This window comes from Elephantulus edwardii, unplaced genomic scaffold (genome assembly GCF_000299155.1).
Source record: "Elephantulus edwardii isolate Elephantulus edwardi_28Jun2011 unplaced genomic scaffold, EleEdw1.0 scaffold00152, whole genome shotgun sequence".
NCBI classification, from domain to species: Eukaryota; Metazoa; Chordata; class Mammalia; order Macroscelidea; family Macroscelididae; genus Elephantulus; species Elephantulus edwardii.
The window spans coordinates 3,155,299-3,181,031 of NW_006399902.1; the positions used below are offsets into that span (position 1 = coordinate 3,155,299).

At 46.9% G+C, this 25,733-nt stretch overlaps 1 protein-coding gene across 1 annotated transcript; it reads right to left on the bottom strand.

The window, feature by feature from the left end:
• Positions 1 to 2,823: 2,823 nt before the first annotated feature.
• Positions 2,824 to 14,579, bottom strand: MATN1 (matrilin 1, cartilage matrix protein). Its single transcript, XM_006894929.1, has 8 exons — positions 14,453 to 14,579; positions 12,280 to 12,626; positions 7,951 to 8,173; positions 6,883 to 7,008; positions 5,164 to 5,580; positions 4,305 to 4,457; positions 3,478 to 3,558; positions 2,824 to 2,873 (listed from the first exon to the last, which is right to left on the bottom strand). Exons 1-8 carry the CDS (start codon positions 14,544 to 14,546, stop codon positions 2,824 to 2,826), a joined length of 1,491 nt encoding a protein of 496 aa, XP_006894991.1. The 5' UTR covers positions 14,547 to 14,579.
• Positions 14,580 to 25,733: the final 11,154 nt, after the last annotated feature.

Genomic DNA, 25,733 nt, shown 5'->3' on the forward strand with positions numbered 1-25,733 from the left:
CAGAGAGGACTCCAATAGGGAGCCAAAGGAAAGAACTAGACCTGGAAAATCTGGCCCCACTCTCTTCTCTAGCTGGAGTGAGGATATGTGACAACTGTAAGTTCCTCAAGAGCTAAGACTTTATCTTGTACACCACTATCTCCCCACCACTTGAGTGGAGTATGTGCTCTGTCTTTGTTGAAAGAATGAATGAGTGGTCCTACTTGACTGGGGTAAGGAGGATAATTGTGTCAGAGAAAACAAAGTTGGCTCAAGGTAGAGCAGGGTTGAAAGCTGTTTTATAGAGATTCGCTATACAAGCCTCAAGTTGCAATACTTAAGGATGCTTTGGACAGACTATTAAATGGCCCATAAAGCATGAAAAGAAGATGGAAAGAATATACAGAGTCATTGTACCAGAAGGAATTAGTGGACACAGAAGAATTTCATGAAACAATGTATGATCAAGAGCCTATGGTGATAAAGGAAGTTCAAGCTGCTCTGAATGAATAGGAAAAAAAGAAAAAAGGCCCCAGGAATTGACAGTATGCCAATTGATATATTTCAACAAACAGATGCTGTCCTAGATATGCTCACCACGTTGTGCCAAGAAATCTAGAGGACAACCACCTGACCAACTGACTGGAAGAGATCTATATGATCCGATAGAATGCGGAAGTGATTGAACAATATCAATAATAACACGTGCAAGCATGTTTCTGCTGAAGATTATTAAAAAACTACTGCAACTGGAACAGCACATCAACAGGGAACTGCCAGAAGTGCAGGCTGAGTTTAGACGAGGCCGTGGTACTAGGGATATTGTAGCTAATGTTAGCTGGATCTTGGCTCAAAGCAAGAAGTACCAGAAGTGTCTATCTGTGTTTCATTGACAATGCAAAGGCATTTGACTGTGTGGATCAAAACAAACTGTGGCTGACTCTGAGAAGAATGGAAATCCCAGACTTGATCGTGCTTATGCGAAACCTATTCTTGGACCAGGAGGCAGTCATCAAAACAGAGCAAGAAAACACTGCATGGTTCAAAATTGGGAAGGGTAGATGCCAGGGATGTGTCCTGTCTCCATACCTTTTCAATCTGTATGGTGAAAAGATTATTCAGGAGGCTGGGCTCTATGGGAAGAAATGTGGCATCAAGACTAGAGGAAGACTGCATTATGCAGATGACACAATCTGCATTATGCAGATGACACAATCCTGCTTGATGAAATTGAAGAGGACCTAAAGTGCTTCCTTCAGAAGGTTGAGGACTGCAGCTTTAGATATGGATTGAAGCTCAATATTAAGAAGACAAAGATTCTCACCACTGGGCTGATTGCCAGCATCATGATAGATGGTAAAGAGACTGAGATTGTTAACAGCTTTAGTTTGCTTGGCTCCACAATCAACACTCTTGGTATCAGCAGCCAGGAAATTAAACGACGTATTGCACTGGGAAAGGCTGCTGTCAGAGACCTCTCCAAAGTACGAGGAGCAACAATGTCAGTCTGGAGACTAAGGTGCACCTGATCCAGGCCATGGTCTTTGCAGTCACTTGCTATGCATCAGAGAGCTGGACAATGACTAGGGATGATAAAAGAAGAATTGATGCCTTTGAGCTGTTGTGTTGGAGAAGGGTTGACTATGCCATGGACTGCTAAGAGAACAAAAAGATTCATCCTAGAGAAGGTGAAACCAGGCTGCTCCTTAGAGGCAAGGATTCTGAAGCTTCATCTGACATACTATGGACATGTTGCAAGGAAGTACCAATCCTTGGAGAGGGACATCATGCTTGGGAGGGTGGAGGGACAGCGCAGGAGAGAAAGACCGTCAATGAGATAGTATGATTCAGTGACTGGGGTAATGGTGGTAGGTGTGTCAGAGACAGTGAGATTGGCACAGAATAGAGCAGGGTTTAGGTCTGTTGTACATAGGATTTGAGTTGCGGGCGACTCAATGGCACAACAACAGGAGTAAATGTGTCCGAGACAATGAAGTTGGCTCAAGACAGAGCAAGACTGAAAGCTGTTGTATATAGGATTGCTATAAATCACAAGCGACTCGATGGCACATACATCTGGTACCATTGCCCTCCTCCAATGCCTTTCCTCCTCTTTAATGTCCTGTGATCTGTGGTTTAAGTCCTTTCCCCAATAGACCCTTCGTTGAGCAAGTCATACTTTCACTGATGCTCAGTCTTCCCATCTGTAAAATAGGTTTTTTCTGTTCTGCATATGATTTGTGGGATGAGGAAAGGAGATGGTGTAAATGAATGTGTAACTGAAAAGGCAGGACAAGGATAGGCTGGACATAAGCTGGTCTGGGTGTGGCTGCTGTCATTGCTGTTCCCATTGCCATCAATCTCATCACCCCCACTCACCCTCATCAGTTCTCTCTCCTCATAGTCAAATGACCACACTGCCTCCAGCCCCATTCAGTGCTTAAGTTAAATCACATTTAATTGGTTTTCAAAGAGGAATAGAGAAATCAGTAAAGGAGTCTCACATCACTCAAAATTAAGAAAGGGTTAACTAAAAAAATAGGAATATATTAAGCTTTTGATTTAAAAAAATGCAAATGTAATTACTCTCACACTCACCTCTTTGCTCTCTCACTCATGCACACACATACCCACACACATGCACACCCACCCCCCACCCCCTCCCCAGGTGCTTGTAGGATGTCAGAGGCTGGGAAGACCCATTCCAGGGTCCTGTCTATCCATAGCCTCCTTCACTAAACTGGCTAAAGCTAGGCTAAGTTTGGGGCTAGAAGGGATACATGCAGGACTCTCTGAGCCACGCTGGGGTCAGGGTGGAAAGGCCATGGCAGGGAGCAGGACATCTTAGACAATTCTGTTCTCCAGGATACCCAGCCGCTTGCTCACTGCTTCCAGTGGGCTCTGAGTCAAGGAGAGGTACAAGTCGACCAGAAAAGGGCAGTGATGGAAGTGGTGCCTGCCTAGGGACCCCATATTCTATTTTAACTGACCATCTTTCATTCCTAGGCTAGATGCCATGTAGCTAGTCTTCTTGCCTCTATCAAAAATTATATATCCAATATCCCCAGAACAATGTTGTCCAAAGTTATAGCTAGATACTTTGAGCTCTGATGCCCTACCCTACCTCACAGGTTTAGCCCTGCTGGGTCCTGGCTCTGCCAGGAGAGTCTTCTGGTTTTTCAAACCCAACTCTGAGTGGAGGCTATACCCATCATGTTACTGTGAGCTTGAGATGTGGGAGTCTGTGGGGCCCTGTGAGTTCCTGAACAGGTCCAGGACTCTATGTGTGTTTGTGTCTGGACCGTCAACCTCCAGTTTACTCTCTACGAGCCTTGCTGAGCCAATACTATCTGGCCACGTTCCAGATCTTCTGCAGCAGGAACCAGGCAAGAAGGCACCCACCCAAGCCCACTAGAGTAGCATTTTCCCTCTCCTCTCCCCACATTGGTAGCCCCTCTACCCTTCCCTTTCCCCACGGTGACCTCAGGTAAAGGATATGCTTCCTGGTCAGAGCCTGCAGCAACCCCTCCACTTTGGCCTGGAATTTCACCATGGACTCACAGGCACATGGATCTTCCTCTGGGATGGGAAGAAAAGCAGAGAAAGAGAAAAGATGGTGAGTGGTTGCCCTAGGGGGCAGGGGTCACTTCCCAAGGTCAGGATGACAGAATCCTGGGGAAAGGACTCTGGGAATGCTGATGAGGCAGAATAGCTTAGAGCCCTTTTGACAGAACCCCTAGAGAAAGGGGGAAGACAGTTCAAATGCTTAAGCCCTAAGAATGAACCCCAGAAATAGTGCCCAACCACTGAGCACCTAGGTGCAAAACACTGTTGGGGGGCTCTATGTTACCTTGGTTAACACCTCACCCCAACTATTTGGGTTTGAAATCATTAACCCTATTTAATAGAAAAATAAAAAGAAGTAGAATGGCTTTCCTGTGTCCATCATCTAGTTAGTGTCAAACCAAAGATGCAAGGCACTGGGATTGTCTGACTCTGAAGCCCATGTTCATTACCAGGAAGAAACAGAAGGGTTTGTACCACAGCTCTCCAAGCTACTAATCATCACTCTACTCCTCTTGCCTTGGTTTTTCCATCTATGAAACAAAAATAATAGTATTCCTACCAAACAGGATGGAAGGTTTTAATATTTGGAAACCACAGGTGCAGTACTAGTGGTCATAACCATCATACTATAAGACCATCTCCTTTGTTCTGATAACTCTTTTTGCGCCCTCCTCATTGCTTTTCCCTGCTCACACCCAGTCCCAGGATGACTTTGTTCCTTTACAGAGTCCCACCTGCCCTTCCCTGGCCTCACTTACCCACGCAGATCTTCATTTGTAATTTCTTGCCAATCTGGTTGATGGTCTTGAAGTCAGCTGTGTAGAAGGAGTGCTCTGCCACAGGCTCTGAGGCAATTTCCCTCAATTCATCCTCCACTGCATTACCCACACCCACAGCAAACATCTTAAATCCTGCCAGAAGGAACAAAATTAATAAGGCCAACTGCAGAAGGCCGTCTGGATTAGTCATATGTCCTAGCTGTTCAAGCAGACACTTGATACCAGAAACCTCCTGGTGACAGCTTTAGGAATTGCAGGCATAGTGCCTAAGCCAAAGAAACTGAGCAAATCCTTGTTCAGGTTCTACTATATGCCATACCCTGTCGTGAGAGCTCTGTAATGTCATTTAGCCCTCATAACTCTCTACTCTGCTACCAGTAGTCATTATATTTAAGTCAGAAAGGGCTCATTGGGTTTCCTAGTCTTTGTATGAGCACAGATTCTCTTTCTTTCTCCTAGTGGATTTGAACTGCCAAAGAGGCATGGTCTTTGGGTTGTGTAACACAACTTTCTATGGAAGAAGAAGCCACAAGAGCTCCCTGTTGAGTGGTTAAAAAAGCCCTGAGACTCGGGCTTTCTCTGCAGCTGCCCTCGAGAGTTGGTGTGTTCTTGGGCACAAATATTCTTCTAATATGTGTGTTCTATATCCCACCTATAAAAGAATCAGCAAACAAACCACTTCTAGGGCCTCAATTTTGCCATCAATGTAAGGTAGGGATGGATTAACAATACCTTTCCACTCACATCACCTGGGTTTATGGCACTAGTCACAACAACCACCAAGATAAGCTGCAAGATAGCTATGCGTCAGTGGAGGCCAGGGGCAGGCAGCACCTACCAAGGTCCTTGGCCTTTTTGGCAGCGTCATTAATGTAGTCCTGGCTCCGGCCATCAGTGAAGACAATGCCCACCTTCTGGGCACCAGGCCGAGCCCCACTGGAGATGGTGAAGGAGTTGTCAATGAGATACTTGAGGGCAGCCCCGGTCATGGTGCCTTTCTCCATGTAGGACATGTTCCGCACCGCTGCCTTGATGTCCTTCTTGGTGTGGAAGCGGCCCAGCGGGAACTCCTGACGCACAGAGCTCGAGTACTGCACCAGTCCCACCTGGGCCAACTTATCGGAAACATCCAGCGTGTCCACGATCTGGTTAATGAACTTCTTCACCAGCTCAAAGTTCTCTGGCCTCACACTCTTGGATCCATCAATGAGGAAGACCAGGTCAATGGCCGAGCTGCCACCACCACCGCTGCACACTGGGAAGGAAAGGAAAGGCAAGGTGGTGAAGCATCCATCCAGAACACTCGCTGGGCAACAATCCTGCCCCCTTCTCACGCTCTGCCCTGGGAAATCACAGGTTTGTCCCCCAAACTCCCTCAAATGTATTCCTTTATGTGGCCTTCTGTTGGTGCTTTGGAAAAACAAACAGCTTTAAGATTTGCCCACGAAACTCTCAGGCATTACCTTTGCCTTAGTTTTCTACCCTAGAGGGTTTGTGACATTTCCTGAGTAAACTGTAAGCAACTTGGTTTGACATTTTTATCCAGTCCTAGGCTGTAGCCTCGCCTGTAATTGGAATGTGCTTTGCAGTCAACTGACTATGCAAATGAGGTGAGTTAGCATTTACCATGTAAATGAAGTGTCTGAGGCCTACTAAGAGGAGATTGGTCTGTTTGTGGGCCCAGCTTGTGAAATTCACAAGTTATACATTTAAGCAGCCAATCCCAGAGATGGGTTTGGAGAGAGAAAGGAGCAGGACAAAGCACACAGAGAAAAAAGGCAAGGACCTCCTTAGAGAATAGAAGCATAAGTCAAAGACTGTAACATTGAAGACAATGACAGATCCAGAAGGGATTCAATGGTGACGGACACCAGCGTTAAAAGGAGCATCTTTTTAGGAGGACAAGAAGAGACTTAGACAGCAGAAGACGAGCCAAGAAAGCTGTCCTGCTCTGCAGAAGGGAGGCATTGCCTGCATGCTTCCTGATCTGACTCCTGTTACTTCCTTAATAAACCACTTAACTGTATATTCTGTGACTTCTATGTGACCATTGCAATGAAGTACTGAACGCAAAGGAGAACTAAAGAGTGCCGTGGGAGGGATGACTAGAGTAAAAATTGATGACATGATTAGATAAAGGGGATATATCAGATCTTTTCCCCTGTGGGAATCACCTTTGGGTTGATCCTGGTAATTATCATCCCCTTCAAGGTTAGACCAGTTCAGATATCAGATACTATTACTATTACCCCTATTTTACACTCTATAAATCCAACATTACTGTTTCCATTCTACAGCATTGAAAACTGCAGGAAGGTCTAAAAGCTGGTAAATCCTGCAGTTTAAGCCATGGAACTAAGATTTGAACTTGAGACTCTCTAACTATTCCCATCACACTAATCCTACCCAGCCACTGTGACAAGATAGAGCGAACAGTCAGTCAGGAAGAGGGCTTTCTGCAAAAACCAAGCTCTAGAGGGCATTCATTATAGGCATAGGACTCAAGGGGTAGTAGCCAACCCATACCCCCTGTGCCCTCCCAGCCCAGCCCACTGACCATTGCAGGTCTTGCCATCGCTGTTCAGTGTGAAGCCCTCACGACAAGCGCAGGTATAGGATCCCGGGGAGCTGACGCACACCTGCTCACAGTCATGGTCCCCTGTGGCACACAGGTCTGACACCACTGTGTGGACAAAGGAACTTCAGAGTCACAGGGCTTCAGATATCCCAGCCAGGATACTCGCACTGGAGACCCAACCTGCTTGCACGCTAAGGGGAAATGAGGTCTCCCTCCAACTGGGTGGGACACAGGGCCTGACTCTACTAATATCCTCGAAGAAGGTGATAATACTAAAGGAAAAACATAAAACTTAGCACTGAAAAAGGTAAGAGCCACAGGAGCAAGGCTTTACAGAGCTCCCGGCACAAATACAGCACATGGGAGATGCTCAATAAATATGTGTTTACTCTCCTGAGTACTGTGTCACATCTTTCCCCAGTGATGTCCATGTTCTTAGTTGACAAAAGGTGAGAAGTCCTTGCCCCGCCCCTGCTCGAGGCCCTGCCCACTCCACCCCTTTTAACTGGTCATATCTCAAAAATGTCTCCACAAGTCCACCTTCCTTCTATGAAGAACGCAGAACCTTTCTCTGCCAGTGCCACGTCCCCTAGACACAGAAGACTTTGACACCCAAGCACCCACTACCACCACTACTCTCAGTACAAACACACATAGCTTAAAAGGTTCTCCCATTAGAAGGTTCTTTCTTCTCCAGTTCCCTGCCTAAACCCTGCCACTTAAGACGTCTCTTGACGTCCTGTCTCCCCACCTTCCTTAAACCACGGTGAGAGTTTTCCTTGCACCGGACTCTGTCCTGGGCTCTGGTGCAGGTTCTCGAAGTCCCCGCCCACACAGAGCATCGCTCCACCCACTCCCCTTCCCACTTCCCCCGCTCCGCCCAATCCCCGCCTACAACGCCAAGTTCCCGAAACCCTGCCTTGTTCAAGCCCCGCCCCTTCCCTGCCTCTCAACCCAGGCCCCGCCTCCACCCGTGGCCCCGCCCTCTGGTGACTATCTCCGCCCCTTCTGTCTGACCCTGATCCCTTAAGCCCCCACCAGGCGCACCGCAGAAGGCCTCCTGGAACTTCTTGGACAGCTTCTCGATAACATTGTAGCTCTCCACGTAGTCGACGTGCTCATCCTGAGGCTCGCTGGCGATCTGCCGCAGCGTGGCCTTGTCCACACGGCCCACACCAATGGCAAACAGCTCGATGCCACTGGCCTGGGCCCTGGCAGACACGTCCCGCACGCTGTCCTGGGGCCTTCCATCTGTCACCACGATGACCACCTGCAACAGTGGGATGTATGAGGTCCAGGGCTTCCACGCCTCACTAACCCAGGCTCTTCAGCCCTTCAAGGAGCCCTGCAGGACTGTGGACAGAAGAGGAAGCTGAGGCTGGGAGAAGAGTGACCTGCCCAGGGTCACCCGACTAGTCCACTGCAGGTAAATCTGATTCCCCAGAATCCTCCAGTGAAGAGAAGTCGACAAGCAAAAGAGGATTGACTGAGAAACGGGGCTGAGGTGTCCGACAGGGACCTCTGGGAGCAGATGTGTCTCCTCCCTCAGGCAGGCAGCTTCAGAGAGCAGAAGTGTGATACTCTACTGGTAGAGTTATGTCACTGGCCTCAGACTGGATACCTCTGAGGGAAGATCTGTGTGTCCCTTTTCACCCTGGAAGGGTCCTAAGAGTGGGGGCATGTCTCCTCTCTGAGATGGGTGTCTGTAAGGGTAAACATATGCCTCCACCCTTAGACTGAGTACCTGTGAGGAGGCAAAGCCAGGTCTCCTCCAACAGATTTGAGATCGCTGAAGGTCCAGGGCCACTGGAAGACATGCCCGTGCCAACGCTGGACTATCTCTAGGGCTATGCAAGACTTCCTGCCATGGTCTGACAGGGCAGGGACTCCATTAGTCTAAAGGGCTGGTTTGCTCCTATTCTGATTCCAATATGGCTTGAGAGATAAGGAATTGTGCTGCCAATGCATGGGTACGTGGTTCAAATCCACCAGGAGCCCCACAGGAGAAAGATAGGCACTCTCCTCCTGTGTGGTTGACTGGCTCCGAAAACCCACTGGAGGGTCAGCTATGGGCTGATTCCAACTCTCAACAACAACACTACCATGCAGATCCAGACGTCAGAAGCAGCAACAGGGCCTCAGTACCAAACCCCAAACTGAGTCCAGATTCATTTGGACCCGGGATTCACTGCAGATTCCGATGAGGTAGGGATTGGGTGATGAGCGAGAGGCTCAGTGCTAGGGTCCCCTTTCCTTCTCAGAGTACAAGCAGGAAAGCCTTAAGGGAGTGGACGATGAATAAGGATGACAGAAGGAGAATCAATGCCTTTGAGCTGTGGTGTTGTCAAGGAATAGTGAACATCCCATGCTCTGTCCAAAGAACAAACAGATACATCTTGGAGCAAATGTAATTAGAGTGCTCTTTAGAGGCAAAGGTGATGAAACTTCAGCTCATAAACTTTAGGCATGTTGTTTGTGGAGGAACATCATGCTTGGAAAAGGACATCATACTTGGAAGGGTGATGGGTCAGCGAAAGAGAGAAAGATCCTCAAGAAGATGAACTTACACAGTAATTGTATCAATGGGCTCAAGTATATTGGAGATGATGAGAATAGGGCAGCGTTCAGATCTGGTGTTCACAGGTTACTACGAGTTGTAGCCACTGGAGGGCACCTAACAACAATACCTTACTGTTTGGCACTTTGGCCACGAGGGGGCAGCCAAGGCTCAGGAATACTGACTGATGTTTGGCCATCTCTCTGCCTTCAAGTCCTGGGAAGGACCACTTTCTGCGTTCTGAGACTGTTAACAGTCCAATGAACAGTAGCTGCGTTCTTTTGCTCCCTCCACGCCCAGTGTCATCCATGTCCCTTTCTATGGAGGAAAAGAATCTATCTGCCCTTCCCACAAGGGTTCCCTGCTCATATTCTTGAGTAGAAGAGGAGATACCGTGGGGCTGAGCTTCTCACTAGTCATCCTCATACAACCCCATCCAACCTGGGCCAGCTGTGAATCTCGAGTTTTCGTGACTCTGACATCAATCTGGGGTTCTGCCCTGAATCCCCTTTGCTGCTTCTCTGCTTCTGACTTCTGGATCTGCTACACGCCTTGAGTTCCCGTACCCGGCCCCTCTAGCCTGACCCCCTTCTTGGTGACTTGCAAGTAGAGTGGTTAAGACAGTCCTGGATTATAAACATAGCATCACCTTGCTAAGCCTCATTACCCAGGACCCCCTGGGGCGGGTTCCCACACTGTCTCTTCCTCTCCAGAGACCTGGGCTCCTGGCACAGAACAGCCAGCTGTGATTCTCCCCTCAGCTTTGAGCCTCATACCCATCTGTGGCTCTTCCTACAGGTAAATTCCAGGATGAGCCCTTGGTGTCTGGTCCCTGCTCCCCCACTTCCTCCTCCGTTTGCTCAGCTCAAGCACTAGCTGATCTGAGGTGACCTAGTTGACTGGAGAGGTGTGAGCTCCATCACCAGCACCCCCTCTTCTATTAGATCACCCAAGGCCACCACATCCTCCCAGACACCACAGCCATCAGCCTCATCTAGAACACTTCACGTCAGAACTTACAAGCAGCCCCCACAAAACAAGACAAATGGGCAGCTCAATATGTCCTTTCTTTGAGGGGTTGCAATGACTGGGATGAGGGAGCCCTGGTAGTTAGTGGGTAACAGGCTGGACTTCTAACAAAAAGACCAGTGGTTGGAGTCCAGCAGTCTCCTCTTGGGAGGAAGATGGGCAGTCCCTCAGCCATTCACAGCCTTGGGGACCCAGCAGAGAGTTGCTATGAACCCACAGCAATAGGTTAATGACAGGGATTAAATGCTATTGTCTGGGAAACTAGTGATATTTATTAACTGGGTGGATTTCTTAAGTCCTCCTTTCCTTAACTTCCTGCCCATAAAGTGGGAGACTATCTCTGAGCACTCATGTTCCAGGTATCTGGCATGTGGCAGGCACAGTGTTAGAGCTGGGAGGATTGGGAAGAGTGTGTCACCTGGGCTGGGCCCAGCACAGGTAAACTGACTTCTGAGGCCAACAGGGCTGTGGTGGGGAAGGGCAGGGGTCAGTGAGAGGGCCATGATGGACAAGGAGAAAATGACCTCGAGCCCCTGGACTGAGTCCTTGAAAATGAGAATGTGGCTAGAAGGTCTGTGGAAACAACAGAGCTCCACCGGGAACTCCACTCAGCAATGTGGGACACACTGCTTTGTGTTCCTGAGGCCTCAAAGGATTACCAAATAAAGCATTAACTAATGGGGTTTTTTTTTTAGTTCTGGCGGCTTAGCGGTAAGGAATTGTGCTGCCAACCCAAAGGCATGTGGTTCTAATCCACCAGCTGCTCCATGGGAGAAAGATGGGCAGTCTCTTGCTGTGCAATTTACAGCCTCTGAAAAGCCCCTGGAGGGTCAGCTCTGAGTCAGTTCCAACTCGATGCTACATAAAAACACTGCTTTAAAAAAAATGCTACCAAGTCAACACCGCCTTGTGGTGACATCATGAGTTTCAAAGTAAATGTGCGTGTGTTCCACAGTGTTTTCTATGATTCTTTTGGAATGTGGATCACCAGGCCTTTCTTCTGAGGGCCTTCTCAGTGGATTTGAACTGCCAATCTTTCCTTCAGTAGCTGCTGCTTTATCATGTACAGCAGGCAAGCATTCCTAGTTAGTGCTTAAAGCTCATGGCTATTGAGGCAATTTCAACTCGCAGCAACCCTACAGGGCAGACTGGAGCTGCCCCATGGGATTCCCAATGCTGCAGTCTTTACCGAAACTGACATGTCTTCCTCCTGCAGAGCAGCTGCTGAGTTTGAACAGCCAACCTTTTGATTAACAGCCAAGCATTTGACTGTAATGCTATCACAGCTCCTGCTACTAATGCTTACATGGCTTTATTACATGCTAGGCACTGTCCTGAGCGCATTAACTTATTTAGATCTTCAACTGCCCTTTGAAAAGGTGGCACTATTACTTCCATCTTACATTTGAAGAAACTGAGGCATTGTGTGATAAAGTGACTCATCCCAGGTGGCACATGGCAGAGCAGGGCTTTCAACCCAGACAGTCTGCTGCAGAGGCCACACACTTCACCACCATGTAAGTCTCTGGTGTGTCTCCTTTCTGACTTCATGGACCTCTGACCAGCTGGCGATGACTGACCTCTGAGGGGCAGGAGTCTGAGCAAAGACCTAAGTTCGAATCCCAGCTGTCACTTATAACTGGTGACCTCTGCCAAATGACCTCTCCATCTGGACTTTCACTTCCTGGACGGTCATGACCACCTCATGGAGATTTGGGAAGAGTTAAATCAGCATATACAGGCAATGCTCCCAGCCCCCAGTGGAAGTCCTGCAGGGTGGGGAGATGTACCTTGCTGATGTGGGGAGACCGGACCCGTCCACCCTCAGCATCGCTGAAGGCCTTGGTGACGGCGAACTGGATGGCCAGGCCGGTCATGGTGCCAGTGGACAGCGGCTGGATGCGGCGCACGGCCTGCAGCAGCGCAGCCTTGGAGTGGTGGGCCCGCAGCGGGAACTCCTGCTTCACGGAGCTGGCGTAGTTGACCACACCCACCCGGGTGGCATTGGGCCCCACATCCAGAGACTCGATGACCTGGGACAGGAAGACTTTCACCTTCTCAAACTCTGAAGGCCGCACACTGCGCGAGCTGTCCACCAGAAACACCAGGTCCGTGGGCCGGGTCCGGCAGAGATGCCCTGAGGACGGGAACAGGGGGGCAAAGGGCAAAGAGCACACAGGTCAGGAGGTAGAGCTGAAGACTCAGGACAACAGAACAGAGAGTGCTGAACAGCTAGTAGAAACCGGAGCCCCAGGCCTTAGTCAGGCTCCTGGGTCCTCCTTCCAGTGAGAGACACACAGCTCAGACCAGCAGGAAAGACCAAGATTCACAACCTGCTCTTGGCCCTGTCACTTCACTTCTCTGAGCCTTAGTTTCCTCATCTGCACGATGAGGCAGGTAATCTCTTCCTTACAGGATCCTTGTGGGGATGAGCATGTCTAAGATTTTGACACGTGAACTGGCCCGTCTACTGCAGGTGCTCAGGACCCAGAAAGCCTTCCTAGCAACTTCAGATTCCAACTCCTAGCAGCCTCACGTGTTGCTGAGAACTCCCTAGTGTTCCCATAGCTGTGGCCTTCGCAGAAGCTGATCACCAGGCATTTCTCCCTTGGGATTACTGGGAAGGTTCAAGGACGAGTGAAGCCTTGCACCACCCAGGTTGCCATAGACAAGGGCAGCTACTTCTCCCGGCTGGGCAGGAGGGCTCTGAAGGTGGGCCCTCCAGGGGTGAGCACAGCCTTGCGGGCAAAGCAGCGCCTGCCAGTACGCCTCTTTCATCTGAGCATCAAAGCGACTCACCAAAGTAGAACTGGTTTCCATAGCTGCTGAGGCTGCTTTGTGCGGACATGGGAGAGGAATAAGAATTCCTGGTGGCCACCTCCGCAGCCTGACCAGGTGGGCTCCGAAACATGTCTACAAGGACAGATGACTTCCCAGACATCCTGGAGACGGCACTTTGTGCTGAGAAGCTCATGGAGCTGGAGTAAGACTGATCTGGGTTCAAACCCTGCTGCAGCCATTCTTTAGCCCGTGACAGGTCATCATCACCCACCCCCACCCCCGGCCTCAGCTTGCTCCTCTGGCCAGTGGGGAAATAATGCTTACTTCATGATGCTGTCACTGGCCTGCCTGCAGCCAGACAGGGCTCAGTTCAGAGGCCCTTCGGAAAGGCCCCACGCAGAATCTGAAACAGGCAGAGCTGCTCCTGAGGGAAGATGCAGGGAGGATTGGGGAACAGGATGTGAACTGGCCACCCCAAATCCTCACCTGCAGCGCCCTAGACTGACCTCAGGTCTCAGAGTGCCACAAAGGATTTCAGAAACCACTGGGTTTCTCATCCCCACTAGATGAGGCTACATATGGGTAATCTGAGGCCCAGAGAGGGATCAGGAATTGGCTGTGTCATGGACCAGTGGGCTCTAGCACCTTCCTAGTGTCTCTTAGACAGGGCTCCCTCCAGCCTCAATTTCTCCAGCTGCACAGGAAGGATTAGACTGTCAAGGACTCAGTGCTCAAGACTGAAACACCAGAAATGAGGGAGGGGCTCAAATGAGGATGTGCTGGAGGGGTGGACGTGGAGCACTGAGGTCTTGCTCTCCCATAACCCTCCCTGCACCCGGTCTGCACTCATCAAAGAGCCATGAGCTCTGCCCTGGCAAGGTGCAGCTCCAGGCTCTGGGGCAGCTTCTGACTCTGTGACCCAGGGCACAGTCCCAGCATGCATGGTCCCTGGGAGTCTAAGAAGCGCCAGAAAAGGCGCAGACTCCAGAGACAGATGAAGAAGATCCACCCATGTAGACAAACAGAATCACCTCTGCTCTGGCCTTTGTCAGTGCTGCGACCACTGCTCCTGGGCAGATCTTCGGGTCTCCCTGCCCCTCTCCCCTTTTTGAGCCCATTCAGTCTCTATCTCCATGCCCAGCCCCTCAGGCTGCTCTCCCCATCTCACTGGAACCATCTCACCTCTGGACTGGGGGGCCAGACCGCAGGTGCCTGGGTTCTGGAGCAGCAGAAACAGACCACAGAGTACAAGGCTGGCGCCAGAGATGACCCTCATGGTGCTAGCAGCTCAGGCAGCAGGAGGCACAGTGGAGGGGGTCCAGCAGCGGCCGGGCCTTATCAACCTTGCTGCCTGGCCAGCCTCCTGACCAGGTGGCCCCCCTCGCTGACGTGAAGGCAGCAGGCCCTCGCCCCCACCCCACAGAGGCGGGGCCCAGGCTGAATGGAGGTGTGTGTGCCTGCAGAGGGAGGAAGCCACTGGCCTGGGCTCCAGGGGCCCCTCCGACCACAAGGGCGTCTTTACTGCAGCTGGAATTTGGGAAATCTCAGGTGGGGTAGGAGGGGCTCCTCCAGGACTGGAGCTGGGGTGCAGGAGAAGCCACCTCCCCAAACCCCAGGAATTAAAAAATAACAGTTGCCATCAAGTCCAATTCATCTGGAAGCTGAGGGGGTGATAACACTAGTTGCCTCATAAAGTTGATGTGAAGAACAGGTGAGTTACATGAGCTGTCTCATTTAATCCTCACATCAGCCTTGTCAGGCAGTTACTATATTATTACTCCCCTTTCTCAACTTACAGTTGAGTGACTGAAGAACAGAACAGTCACGTCACTTTCCTAGGAACACACAGCTGATACGTCTATCAGGCTAGGGCTCCAGGTACTAGACTCAGAGTCTGCTCTCTTCCAAGCCCACCTGAGTTAGGCTGCTCGCCTGCACTGTCTCAGCCAGAAACGGGAGAGCATCTGATTGATGAGTCTCTGCATCCTGTGCCCTTTCAACTACCTGCACAGAGGAAGCTAATAAATAAAGGAACACAGACATCAGGGTCATTGTGTCCAAGCCCAGCCTCTCTCATTGCCGTCCAGTTAAAACTGACTCATAACTGACCCTGTAGCCCATTTCCAAAGCTGTAAATCACAAGGGAGGAAATTGCCCATCTGTCACCCTCAGAGATGCTGGTAGATTTGAACTGCCAGAGAAAGCATGGCTTTCGCGTTACCAGCGCCACTCCTGACAGGCTACACCCCAGAAGCCCTTCAGGTCGTGAAGTTGTTGGGGAAAAGCAGAAAGATCATGGGCTTGCTGGTCAGGGAGTGTCAGGTTCAAACCCACCTCTGTTGCTAAGAGGCTGTGTGGCTTGGGGCTGGTGACTGACCCTTTGCGAGCCTCAGTTAATCATGCAGTGGGAAGGGGATTCTGGGTTATCCTGCCTCACTGGGACAATGTGAAGCAGAGATGAGAGGATGGAAGTGGCTGTGTAGTCAGAGGAGTGTCCTTCCCACCCCCAACCCCCCTCAAAGGACAGAATAGTAACATTTAAGATGTGTGCATTGTGGTATTGGTGAAGAGTAATGAATACATACACCATGAACTGTCAAAAGAACAAACACTTCTGTGCAGAAAGAAGCGCAGCCAGAGTGCTCCTTAGAAGCAAAACATCATCACCCATACCTGGGCGTGTTGGCAGGTGGGCCCAGTCTTTAGATGGAGATGCCATGCTTCGAAAAGCGAAAGATCAATGAAAGAAAGGAAGACCCTTAGATGGGATTGACACAGACACTACTGCGATGAGCTTCTAAACACAACAGAGGCTTATGAACAGCACAGGAAAGCTCGTGCAAGGTTTCAATCTGCCAAACAAAGGGGCCCCAGGAGCCAAAGCCACCTGCATCTAATAACAACAAAAGTAAATATACAGACTTTTTTTGTTTTAAGAAACATGATTGTGGGTACAGCACAGGAATGATAGCAATCTCTTCCATCCTTGAAATGGTACAAGCCCTCACTGTGGCTCTATCTCCTTTGTTTCCCAACAGACCTGTAAAGCCAGCAGACCTGAGTCTATTAGCCCATTTACAAGACAAAGAAACTGAGGCCCAGAGGCATTGCCCAAAGTCACCCAGTTGGGTTCAGGGCAGAGCCAAAAGCTTGTCACTCGGGTTGTATCACTCTCTGTACCATTTTCAAGGGAACAAACAAGGTACACTAATTTCCCTCTGCTTTTCCCCTTTTCAGTTCCCTTTGTTCCTAATTCTCTGCTCCCTGCCCCCCTCTCAGAACACAGCTGCGACTGCTGATCCTGTTTATTTCTACGACTTTTAAGTCTCGTTCTCTTCTCCAGAGATGATGCTGCAGGGTACGGTGATCACGATTTAGTTACTTCCCAAAATAGTGTAAGAAATGAGCTTCCTGCCTCCCTCAGCCAAATGCCAGCCCCTCTGAGCAGGGGTCTTGCCTTTCTCTGGCACCACTGAATCTTGGCACCCAGCGTGGTGCCTGGCATAGGGTTTGGGTGAGTAAGTGAAGAAATGAATGAAAAGAAGGTTCCAGCAATGCACTGGTTTTCTTTCCTTGCAAACCAACAAGGGTCAGACTTGGGCCAGAAGTGGTGAGTGTAGGCTTGATGGAGGTGGCCAAGCTGGATGTGAGCTGGAGCCACGCCCCCTCCCCAGTGGACAGGGCTGTGTCCGAGCTCAGCACACAAAGCCCTCTTGGCTGGGCTGCAGCTGGACTTGTGAAATAGCTCTTTCAGCTCCAGCTCTGAATGGCAGTTCTATGGCTTCCTCGGAGGAACACAGACACCTTCTCTGTGTCACTTCTCCTCTCATTAGTGGAACCGCAGAAATATGCTACAGGTAAGTTTTCAGGAATAGAGATGGGCTTTAACACCCCATAGCTGGGGCGAGGGCTGCAAAAGAGTTCTAGAAGTTCAACCTATACCTTGAGGAAAGAAAATAAATATTTGTGTTTCTAAATTGTGAAACGTTTTGCCCCAGGATTCAAAATTGGGAACAGTGGGCCTGGTATTGGCCAGAGGGGAGAATGCACGGAGGGGCCTCTTCAGAGCTGCTCACAAGTCAAGCAGAGGCCGGCCAAGAGGGCTCCCGCCATCCACTCTCTGTTTTCAAAGGCTTCAGGTTTCCAGAAACTTAAAGCCTCTAGTGTTTTATACAAGAGAGTGTGCTTCTGATAAAGGGAGAGGTCCCTCAGTGCAGGGAGACAGGCCCAGGGCTCCCAGGCCAATGCTTTAAATGCTCCAGTCTTTTCCTAAAGAGTATATCTATTTTGGAAGAAGATAGATCTACCTTGGAGTAATACAGTTAGAATCAACTAGTCAATCATATTGCCATCAATAAGGTGCATCTGATTCAGGCCATGATTTTTCCATTTAGTTGCTATGCATCTGAGAGCTGGACAATGAATAAGGATGACAAAAAAAGAACTGATACCTTTGAGCTATGATGTTGGAGAAGAACACTAAACATCCCACAGAGAGTCAAGAGAATGAACAGATAAGTCTTAAAGAGAGTGCAGCCAGAGAGCCCTTTGGAGGCAAGAATGATGAGGCTTTGCCACACATACTTTGGGCACATTGCTAGGAGGGGCTATTCCTTGGAGAAAGACATAACGCTGGGAAGGGTGGAGGGTCGGCAAAGGAGAGGAAGACCCTCAACCAGGTGGGTTGACATGGTGACTGCTGCAATGGGCTCCTGTGTGTCAGGAAGTAGGAGGATGGTGCAGATAGAACAGGGTTCAAATCTTTTGTTGATAGGGTCACTGTGAGTTGTACTCAACTTGATGACACCTAAAGACCACAGCAACATTGCCATCACATCAGAACCAACCCATAGCTGACCCTCCAGCAGGCTTTTCCAAGACTGCAAATTTAACTCCAAATTGCGTGGAAGGAGATTGCCCATCTTCCTCCCAAAGAGCCACTGGTGGATTCGAACCACCTTTGGGTTGGCAGCATAACTCCCTACAGATGAAGCCACCAGAGCCCCCAGCAGCCAGAATACTCCATAGAAATTCAGATGGTGAGACCTCTACTCCTGTAGTTTGGACATGTTATCAAGAGGAGTCCCTGGGAAAGGACATGATGCTTATTAAATCAGGCAATGGAAAAGAGGAAGACTCCCAGGAAGATGGGTTGACAGTGGCTACAGTGGGTTGAAGCTCAGCTGCAATTGTGAGGATGGCATACGACTCGGGAGCAATTAATTCTGTTGTAGATGGGGTCACCTGCATTGGAGCCTAACCACAGCATACGTGGTTATCCCATCCTCCTGCAGTGAGAGGCACACATGGTGGAGGACAGGGTAGTGTAGGTCGCATTTGTTAACATCCTCTCCTCCTAAAGAAGAAACGCCATGAAAACACTCATGGCATGTGGCTCACATTTAAATGTCCCTTTCTTTGTCCTTTTCCTGTCATTAAGGTGTTTGCTATATCCACATCAACCTTTACCTCATTTATGTAATTTTTCTTTTTCTACTAATTTTAAATCAATTCACTTCCCCTTTTATTGTGATTTTAGTGAAATGTTACAGAAAAGTTGGCTTTTCATTCACTCATTGTTGCACATTTTCCTCCCTATCCTCCAATTCACTTTTTAAAAAATATCCATTCATTGTTGCATCATTTCCTCCCTCTCCCTCCCCAGTTCACTTTACTATAAACCTCTTCATCTAGACTGTTGTTATACAAATAATGCCTAATTATATATTCATTTAAAGCAGTTCTTTCCTTCCTCTGTTCCAATCCAGTGTTCATTATTTATCTCCATCTTTTCTTAATTTCTCCCAAGCCACATGTCAGTCCTGTTTTATAACTATGTTATACAGTGTTTGTCCTTTTGTGACTGAGATATTTCACTCAGCATAATGTCCTCCAGGATCACCCATGTTGTATAATATTTTATGAGCTCCTTGTTTTTTTCAGTGCTGAATAGTATTCCATTATGTGAACAACAACTTGGTTTTTCTATGTATTCATTTGTTAATGGGCACTTGAGTTGCTTCTATCTCTTTGCTATTGTTAATAATGCAACAATAAACATGAGTGTGTATGTATCTGTCTGGGTGGAAGCTTTGCTTTCTTTAGGGTATATTCCTAGAGTGGAATTTCTGGGTCAAATGGTATTTCTATTTCCAACTTTTTAAGAAAGTGCCAGATCACCTCCCATAGTGGTTGCAACAGTTTATACTCCCAACAACAGTGAATAAGGGTTCCAATCTCTCCACAACCTTGCCGGCATTTGTTGTTTGCTGCAAACACAATGTCTTCTGCAGCAATCGATCCCTCTTGAAAATGTGCCCAAAGCAAGCAAGATGGACAGTGTTCTGTTGTAATCTGTCATGTTTTCATTGGGTAGTTTTCTATATACTTTTTTCATGTTGTTGTTGGGTAGAATTGGACCCTATCCTTCAGCAGGTTTTCAGAGACAGTTAATCACACGGGAGGAGATTGCCCTTCATTCTCCCGTAGAGCAACTAGTGGCCTTGAACCACATGTCTTTCAGTATTACAGTGCAGCTTCTCCATACCTTTCCCATTTGTATTCTGAGCAAATAATTTCAGAAGCTGGACTGTGAGGAATAATATGGCATAAAGATGGGAAGAAGACTCACCAACAACCTACATATGTAGATAAGACAACTCTGCTTACAAAAAATTATGAAGAGACTCTTCCTGTGAAAGGTCTGACTCCAGCCTTCAATTTAGATTGCATTTCAACATTAAGAAAACAAAAATTCTCACCACTGGACCAATTGACAACATCATGAGAGATGTAGAAAAGATTGAAGTCATTGTCAATGTAATTTTATTGGGATTCACAATCAATATCCATGGGGGTGGCAGGCAAGAAGTCAAAAGACCCATTGTTTGGGGAAATCTTCTGTTAAGGAACTCTCCACCATTCTAAAGAGCAAAGATGACAATTTCAAGGCAAAAGTGTGCTCGATTCAATTACTTCCAATGTATCTAAAAGTTGGACAATGAATAACAGAAGACTCAACACCTTGGCACTGTGGCTTTGGAGAAGAGCACTTAGCATTTCATGGACTGCCAAAAGAACAAACAAGTCTGCATGGGAGAAAGTGCAGCCAGAGTGCTCCTTAGAGGCAAAGATGGTTAAACTTCATCTCACACATGCTTTGAGCATGTTGCCAGGAGTGACCAGTCCCTGAAAAAAAGACGTCATTCTGGGAAAGGTCAGAGAAAGAGAGGAAGGCTTTCAACAAGATGGATTGACATATTGGCATATTGGCCATTACGATAGACTTAAGTATAATAGAGATTGTAAAGATGGTGCATGATAGGGCAAGCTTCAGATCTATTGTTCATAGGTTTGCTGTTAATCATAGTCAACAGTGTGTAACAACAATTTTCTGGGGTCTCAGTCTAGCAGGAGCTTTAGTGGTAGACTCCGTAGACTCCGTTGGAGTTGCACTACTGGCCAAAACGCTCCACCTTTGGGTTAGTTGGGATTCACCAGTGGCTCCACAGGAGAAAGATGAGCAGTCTCCACCTGAGTGATTTACAGTCCTGGATGCCCAAGGGAGAGTCAACCAGAAGTCAGTTCCAACTTGACAGCAGAGTTTTGAGCCTCGGTCTGCAAGTTGTACTGAAATCTGTTCACCATGGGTGCCCTTTCTGGAACATGAAATACTGGAAGCACAGCTTCCAGTGTCAAAGCCACAGGAAAGCCACATAGTATGACAAACGGTCAAATGGAGTAAAATAGACATGACATAAAATCTTCCATTTTAACCAGTTTTAAGCAAACAAGTTAGTGACATTGATTGAATTCACCTTGTTATGTAACTATCACCATCATCTATTTCCAAAACTTTCCATCTCCAAAACAGTCAGTCAGTCCCCGTTAACCCTTTCCTTCAGCCTCTGGTGGGTGAAGACAAAACTTCTGTCTCTATGAATTAGCTTCTTATAGAAAGTCTGTGTAAGTGGAATAATGTCTGTTATTTTAATCTGGCTTATTTATCTTAGCATGTTTTCAAAGTCTGTCCATGTCATGACATATATCACAGCTCCATTTCTCTTTCTGACTGAATTAGGAAATGCCATTGTATGACTAGAAGGGATGTTATTTATCCATTCATCTGTTGATGGAAGCGTGGGTTCCACCTCATGGATGCTGTACTGCAGTAAAGGCTGGTTGGTATACACCACTTTTATTTTCCTTTTTTACTTCTCTCCCTCCTAAGAAATAATAGCCATGAAATCAGTAAAATAACCATTTTACTGGTTTGGCATGTGGTTCAAATACTTATTCCAATACACATTTAAATAAATTTGAAACTAATTAAATGAAACTTTTCCATCCACACACCACTGAAATGTGTCTTGTGTTTGGCCAGCAGCATGGCTGTGGGCTGGACTAGGGAATTCTGCAAAGTGAGAGGCTGTGGAATCAGACAGAGCTGGATTTTATTTCCTGTTTTGTTACCAGCTGGCTTTTGTAGATTTTGGGTAAATCCTTTACTTCTCTACTTTTCTGTTTCACGTCTAGAAGCCTAGTATCTGAACACTGCCACAGTATGATTATGAGAATGAAATGTGGTAAATGCAAGAAACTCGCTTAGAGTCGACATGCTACATCTATGAGAATGGTTTCCATGATGCTCCTTGTACGAGTCAGGACAGGACAGACACAGCTGCAATAACAAACTCCCTCAGCACAATGGCTGAGCAAGATTTATTTTCATATTAAACTGCCTTGCCTCGGTGGTTTAACAATAAAGGACAGTAAGGGAGTGCAAAAAGACACACTGGGACAGCATTTTATAGCACAAGCTTTATAGAGAACAGAATAACATGTTTTTCCATATTGTACTCAGTTCAGTAGAGCCCTGGCTTGGACTGCTCCTCTTAAATATCAGTTGAGGGTTCACACTTCTCCATGTAGCACGTTCTCCAACTGCTCTGGTTACTTGATCAGCAGTGAAGTTGTTCAAAGAGACATTGTTCTCTGGGCCAAATGTGCAGCAGGCCCAGAGCTTAAGCTACACACCAGAGCACTCACGGATTAAGACGGGCAGGGCAGGCTTTGCCTTTTTCAGCTCCACATACTTTTTCTCGATGGAGTTCCTGACTGCTGATGGAGAGCTAACATAAGTGGATGCGAATCTCTCGCAAAGCTATTTTACCTGGTCCCCCAAAATTGCTGCAGCCACTGCCATTTCTGCTGATAGAGAAGCCCCAAGTCTAAGAGAGAGAGATTAAGTGTGGAGAAGATGCGTTCACTGTAAGCCGTTTCACACAGAAAGCTTCTATCACATGACTCCACCCAGATACTGAGGGGAGTGCATGTAGGTATTGAAGGAGCAGTGGGTGTCCACCACCTTCCCAAGTGTAAAGAGCATCTGCTGGCCTTGTACCTCCTCCAGATCAAAACGCAAACTCAGCTGAGCATTTGAGGTTCATCACACTCAACTCTCTACCACTCTTCCCTTTGGCAGCCCATGGTATGTATGTTCAGGACTCTTTACTAACACCACAATTCAAAGGAATCCATTTTTTTCTGGACTTTCTTTTTCATTGTCCAACTTCCACAGGCCGATGAAGTACCTGAATCATCAAGTTGACTCCAATTCAAAGTCATCTTCTGTGTAACAGAACAAAACCGTATGTGGTTCTACACAGTCTTCAAGTCCTTTGATGAACATACAGTGGTAGCTGTTGTGTCAATCCACCTTACCAAGGGTTTCTCCCATCTGTGCTAACCCTCTCCTTTACCAAGTTGTTTGTTGTTAGGTGCTATCAAGTTAAGTATAACTCCTAGCACCCCAATGAACCACAGGTCTGAACCCTGTCCTCCCCTGTGCCATCCTTGCAATCTCTGACACACTTGAGCCCATTGCTGCAGTCACTGTCTCAATCCACCTGGTTGAGGGTCTTCCTCTCTTTCAGCCTCCCTCCCCCTTCCCAAGCATGATGTCTTTCCCCAATGAATAACTTCTCCTAGCAGTATGTCCAAAGCATGTGAGGCAGTTTTATTATCTTTGCCTCCAAGGAGCACTCTGGCTGCACCTTCTCCAAGACATAGATAGTTGTTCATTCTTTTGGCAGTCCATCGGATATTCAGTACCCTCCTCGAATACCACAATTCAAACGCATCAATTCTTCTGCTGCTGCTATTCTTATTCATTGTCCAGCTCTCAGATACATAGCAAATGATGGCCTGGATAAGGTATACTTTAGTCCTCAAATGATATCATTGTTCCTCAATAATTTGGAGAAGTCCCTGACTGTGGACTTTCCCAGTGTAATATGTCTCTTCTTCTCCTGACTGCTGGTAACAGAAGTATTGATTATGGATCCAAGTAAGATAAAGTCAGGGACAGTTTCAACCTTTGCTCCATCTATTAAGATGTTGCCTATCAGTCCAATGGTAAGAATTGTTATTTTCTTGACATGGAGATATAATCTATATTGAAGGCTGTAGTCTTTGATTTTCTGCAGCAAGCACTTCAAGTCCTCCTCAAGATTGTGTCATCTGCATAGTGAAGGCTACCCATGGCAGAGAGGTTTTAGTAGAGTTTCTATGTTAAGACAGTCTAGAGGGCAGGATTGACCATCAACATATAAAATAGTATGTCCCTGAAAACCCCATGAACAATAGAAGAACACAGGTAGAGTTAAAGTCCAGATCAAAATGCAGTCAACCAAGATGAGGAGGAAAAACAGCTGCAAATATCCTTTATTGTTGCAACATGGAATATATGAAGTATGAATGTTGGAAAACTAGAAGTTATAAAAAATGAAATAGAATATCAACATTCTAGGCATCAATGAGATGAGATGAGATGGATTGGTTTTGGCCACTATGATATGCTATGCTGGGAATGAAAAACAGAGAAAGAATGATGTTGCATTCATAGTTTGAAAAGACGATATCAAATTCTAGCCTGAAGTACAATGTTGTGTTATCTGTAGGCAGACAAGGAAGACCTGTTAATATGACTGTTATTCAAGTATATACACCAATAGCTAAATCCAAAGAGAAGGAAAGTGAAGATTTTTATCAAATTTTGCAGTCGAAAATTTATCAAACATGCAATCAAGATAGTAACCATGTCAAAGTTTAACAGGGGAGCAGGTAATAAATGTTGGGGAGGATGTGGAGAGATAGGAACTCTTATACATTTTTGGTGGGATTGTAAAATGGTACAATGACCCTGGAAGGCAGTTTGACACTTTCTCAAAATGCTGAACATAGAAATTCCATATATCCCAGCTGTTCCACTACTTGGAATAAACCCTGAGAAAATGAGAACTGAGGCACAAATGGAGACTTGTACACCAATGTTCATAGCAGCATTATTCACCATCACAAGAACATGGAAACAACCAAAAGGTCCAACCACAAATGAATGGATTGAGAAATTATGGTACAGTCACACAATGGAATACTATGCAGCACGCAGAGCAATGATTTTGTAAATTACTACCTAACTTGGGAGGGACTGGAGAGCATTATTCTGAGTGATCTAACTCAGTCCTTCAAGGATAAATATTGTATAAAACCATTATTGTAGAATGAGTATAAGGACACAAGAGGAGTGGGAGGAGGTGGAAGCAGAGGGATGAGGATATGCAGGAGGAAGGGAATTAATCCTAGTGTTGTACAATCTGATGGGGGGGGGTGAGGGAAATTGGAAGAATTTGTTCTTGAAAACTATATAGTTGAATTTCATAAATTAGTAAAAAATTAAGAAGATTTGTTAATGATAACTAGTGACTGGAATGAAGAAGTTTGAAATGATGAAGAAGGAGAAGGAATAGTAGTCAGTACAGATTTGGTGAAAGAAAAAAGGCTGGAAATACAATAATAAAATTTTGTATATTGAATGACAATCACAGACACTTAAAAAAAAAACAAATAGAGCCTTTACACATGGATATAACCAGATTGACTGCATAGGAATCATATTGACTGTATCTGCAGAAGAAATTGTTGGAGAAGCTCAGTATCAGCAGTCAAAACAAGGTCAGGTACTGGTTGCGGAACAGATCACCAATTACTCACATACAAGCCCAAATTTATGCTGAAGAAAATTAAAACAATATCTTGAGGACCAAAATATGGTCTTGAGTCTATCCCACCTGAATTTAAAAATCATCTTAAGAATAGGTTTGAAACACTGAACATTAATGATCAAAGAGCAGATGAGCTGTGGGACGACATCAAGGATATCATCAATAAAGAGATCAAAAGGCCACTACAATGACTGAGGAGAAAGAAAAAAACCAAAATGAATGTCAGAAGAGACCACGAAAATTGAACTAGAGCATCAAGAAGCCAAAACAAAGGGAAGAGATGTTGAAGTAAAAGAGCTGAACATGCCATATTAAAGGGGAAGCTCGAGAAGACAAAGCAAAGTATTATAACAGAATGTGAAGAGACCTAGAATTGAAGAATAAAAAGGGAAGGACTC

Bases quoted from the DNA above. Each gene is read 5' to 3' on its own strand.
- MATN1 (XM_006894929.1), bottom strand. From the start codon at position 14,546: ATGAGGGTCATCTCTGGCGCCAGCCTTGTACTCTGTGGTCTGTTTCTG. The intron at 7,009-7,950 runs GTGCGCCTGGTG...TTGTCCACACAG, and splicing joins GTTCCAGGAGGCCTTCTGCG to TGGTGTCAGACCTGTGTGCC. The intron at 5,581-6,882 runs GTCAGTGGGCTG...TTTCCTTCCCAG, and splicing joins CGATGGCAAGACCTGCAATG to TGTGCAGCGGTGGTGGTGGC.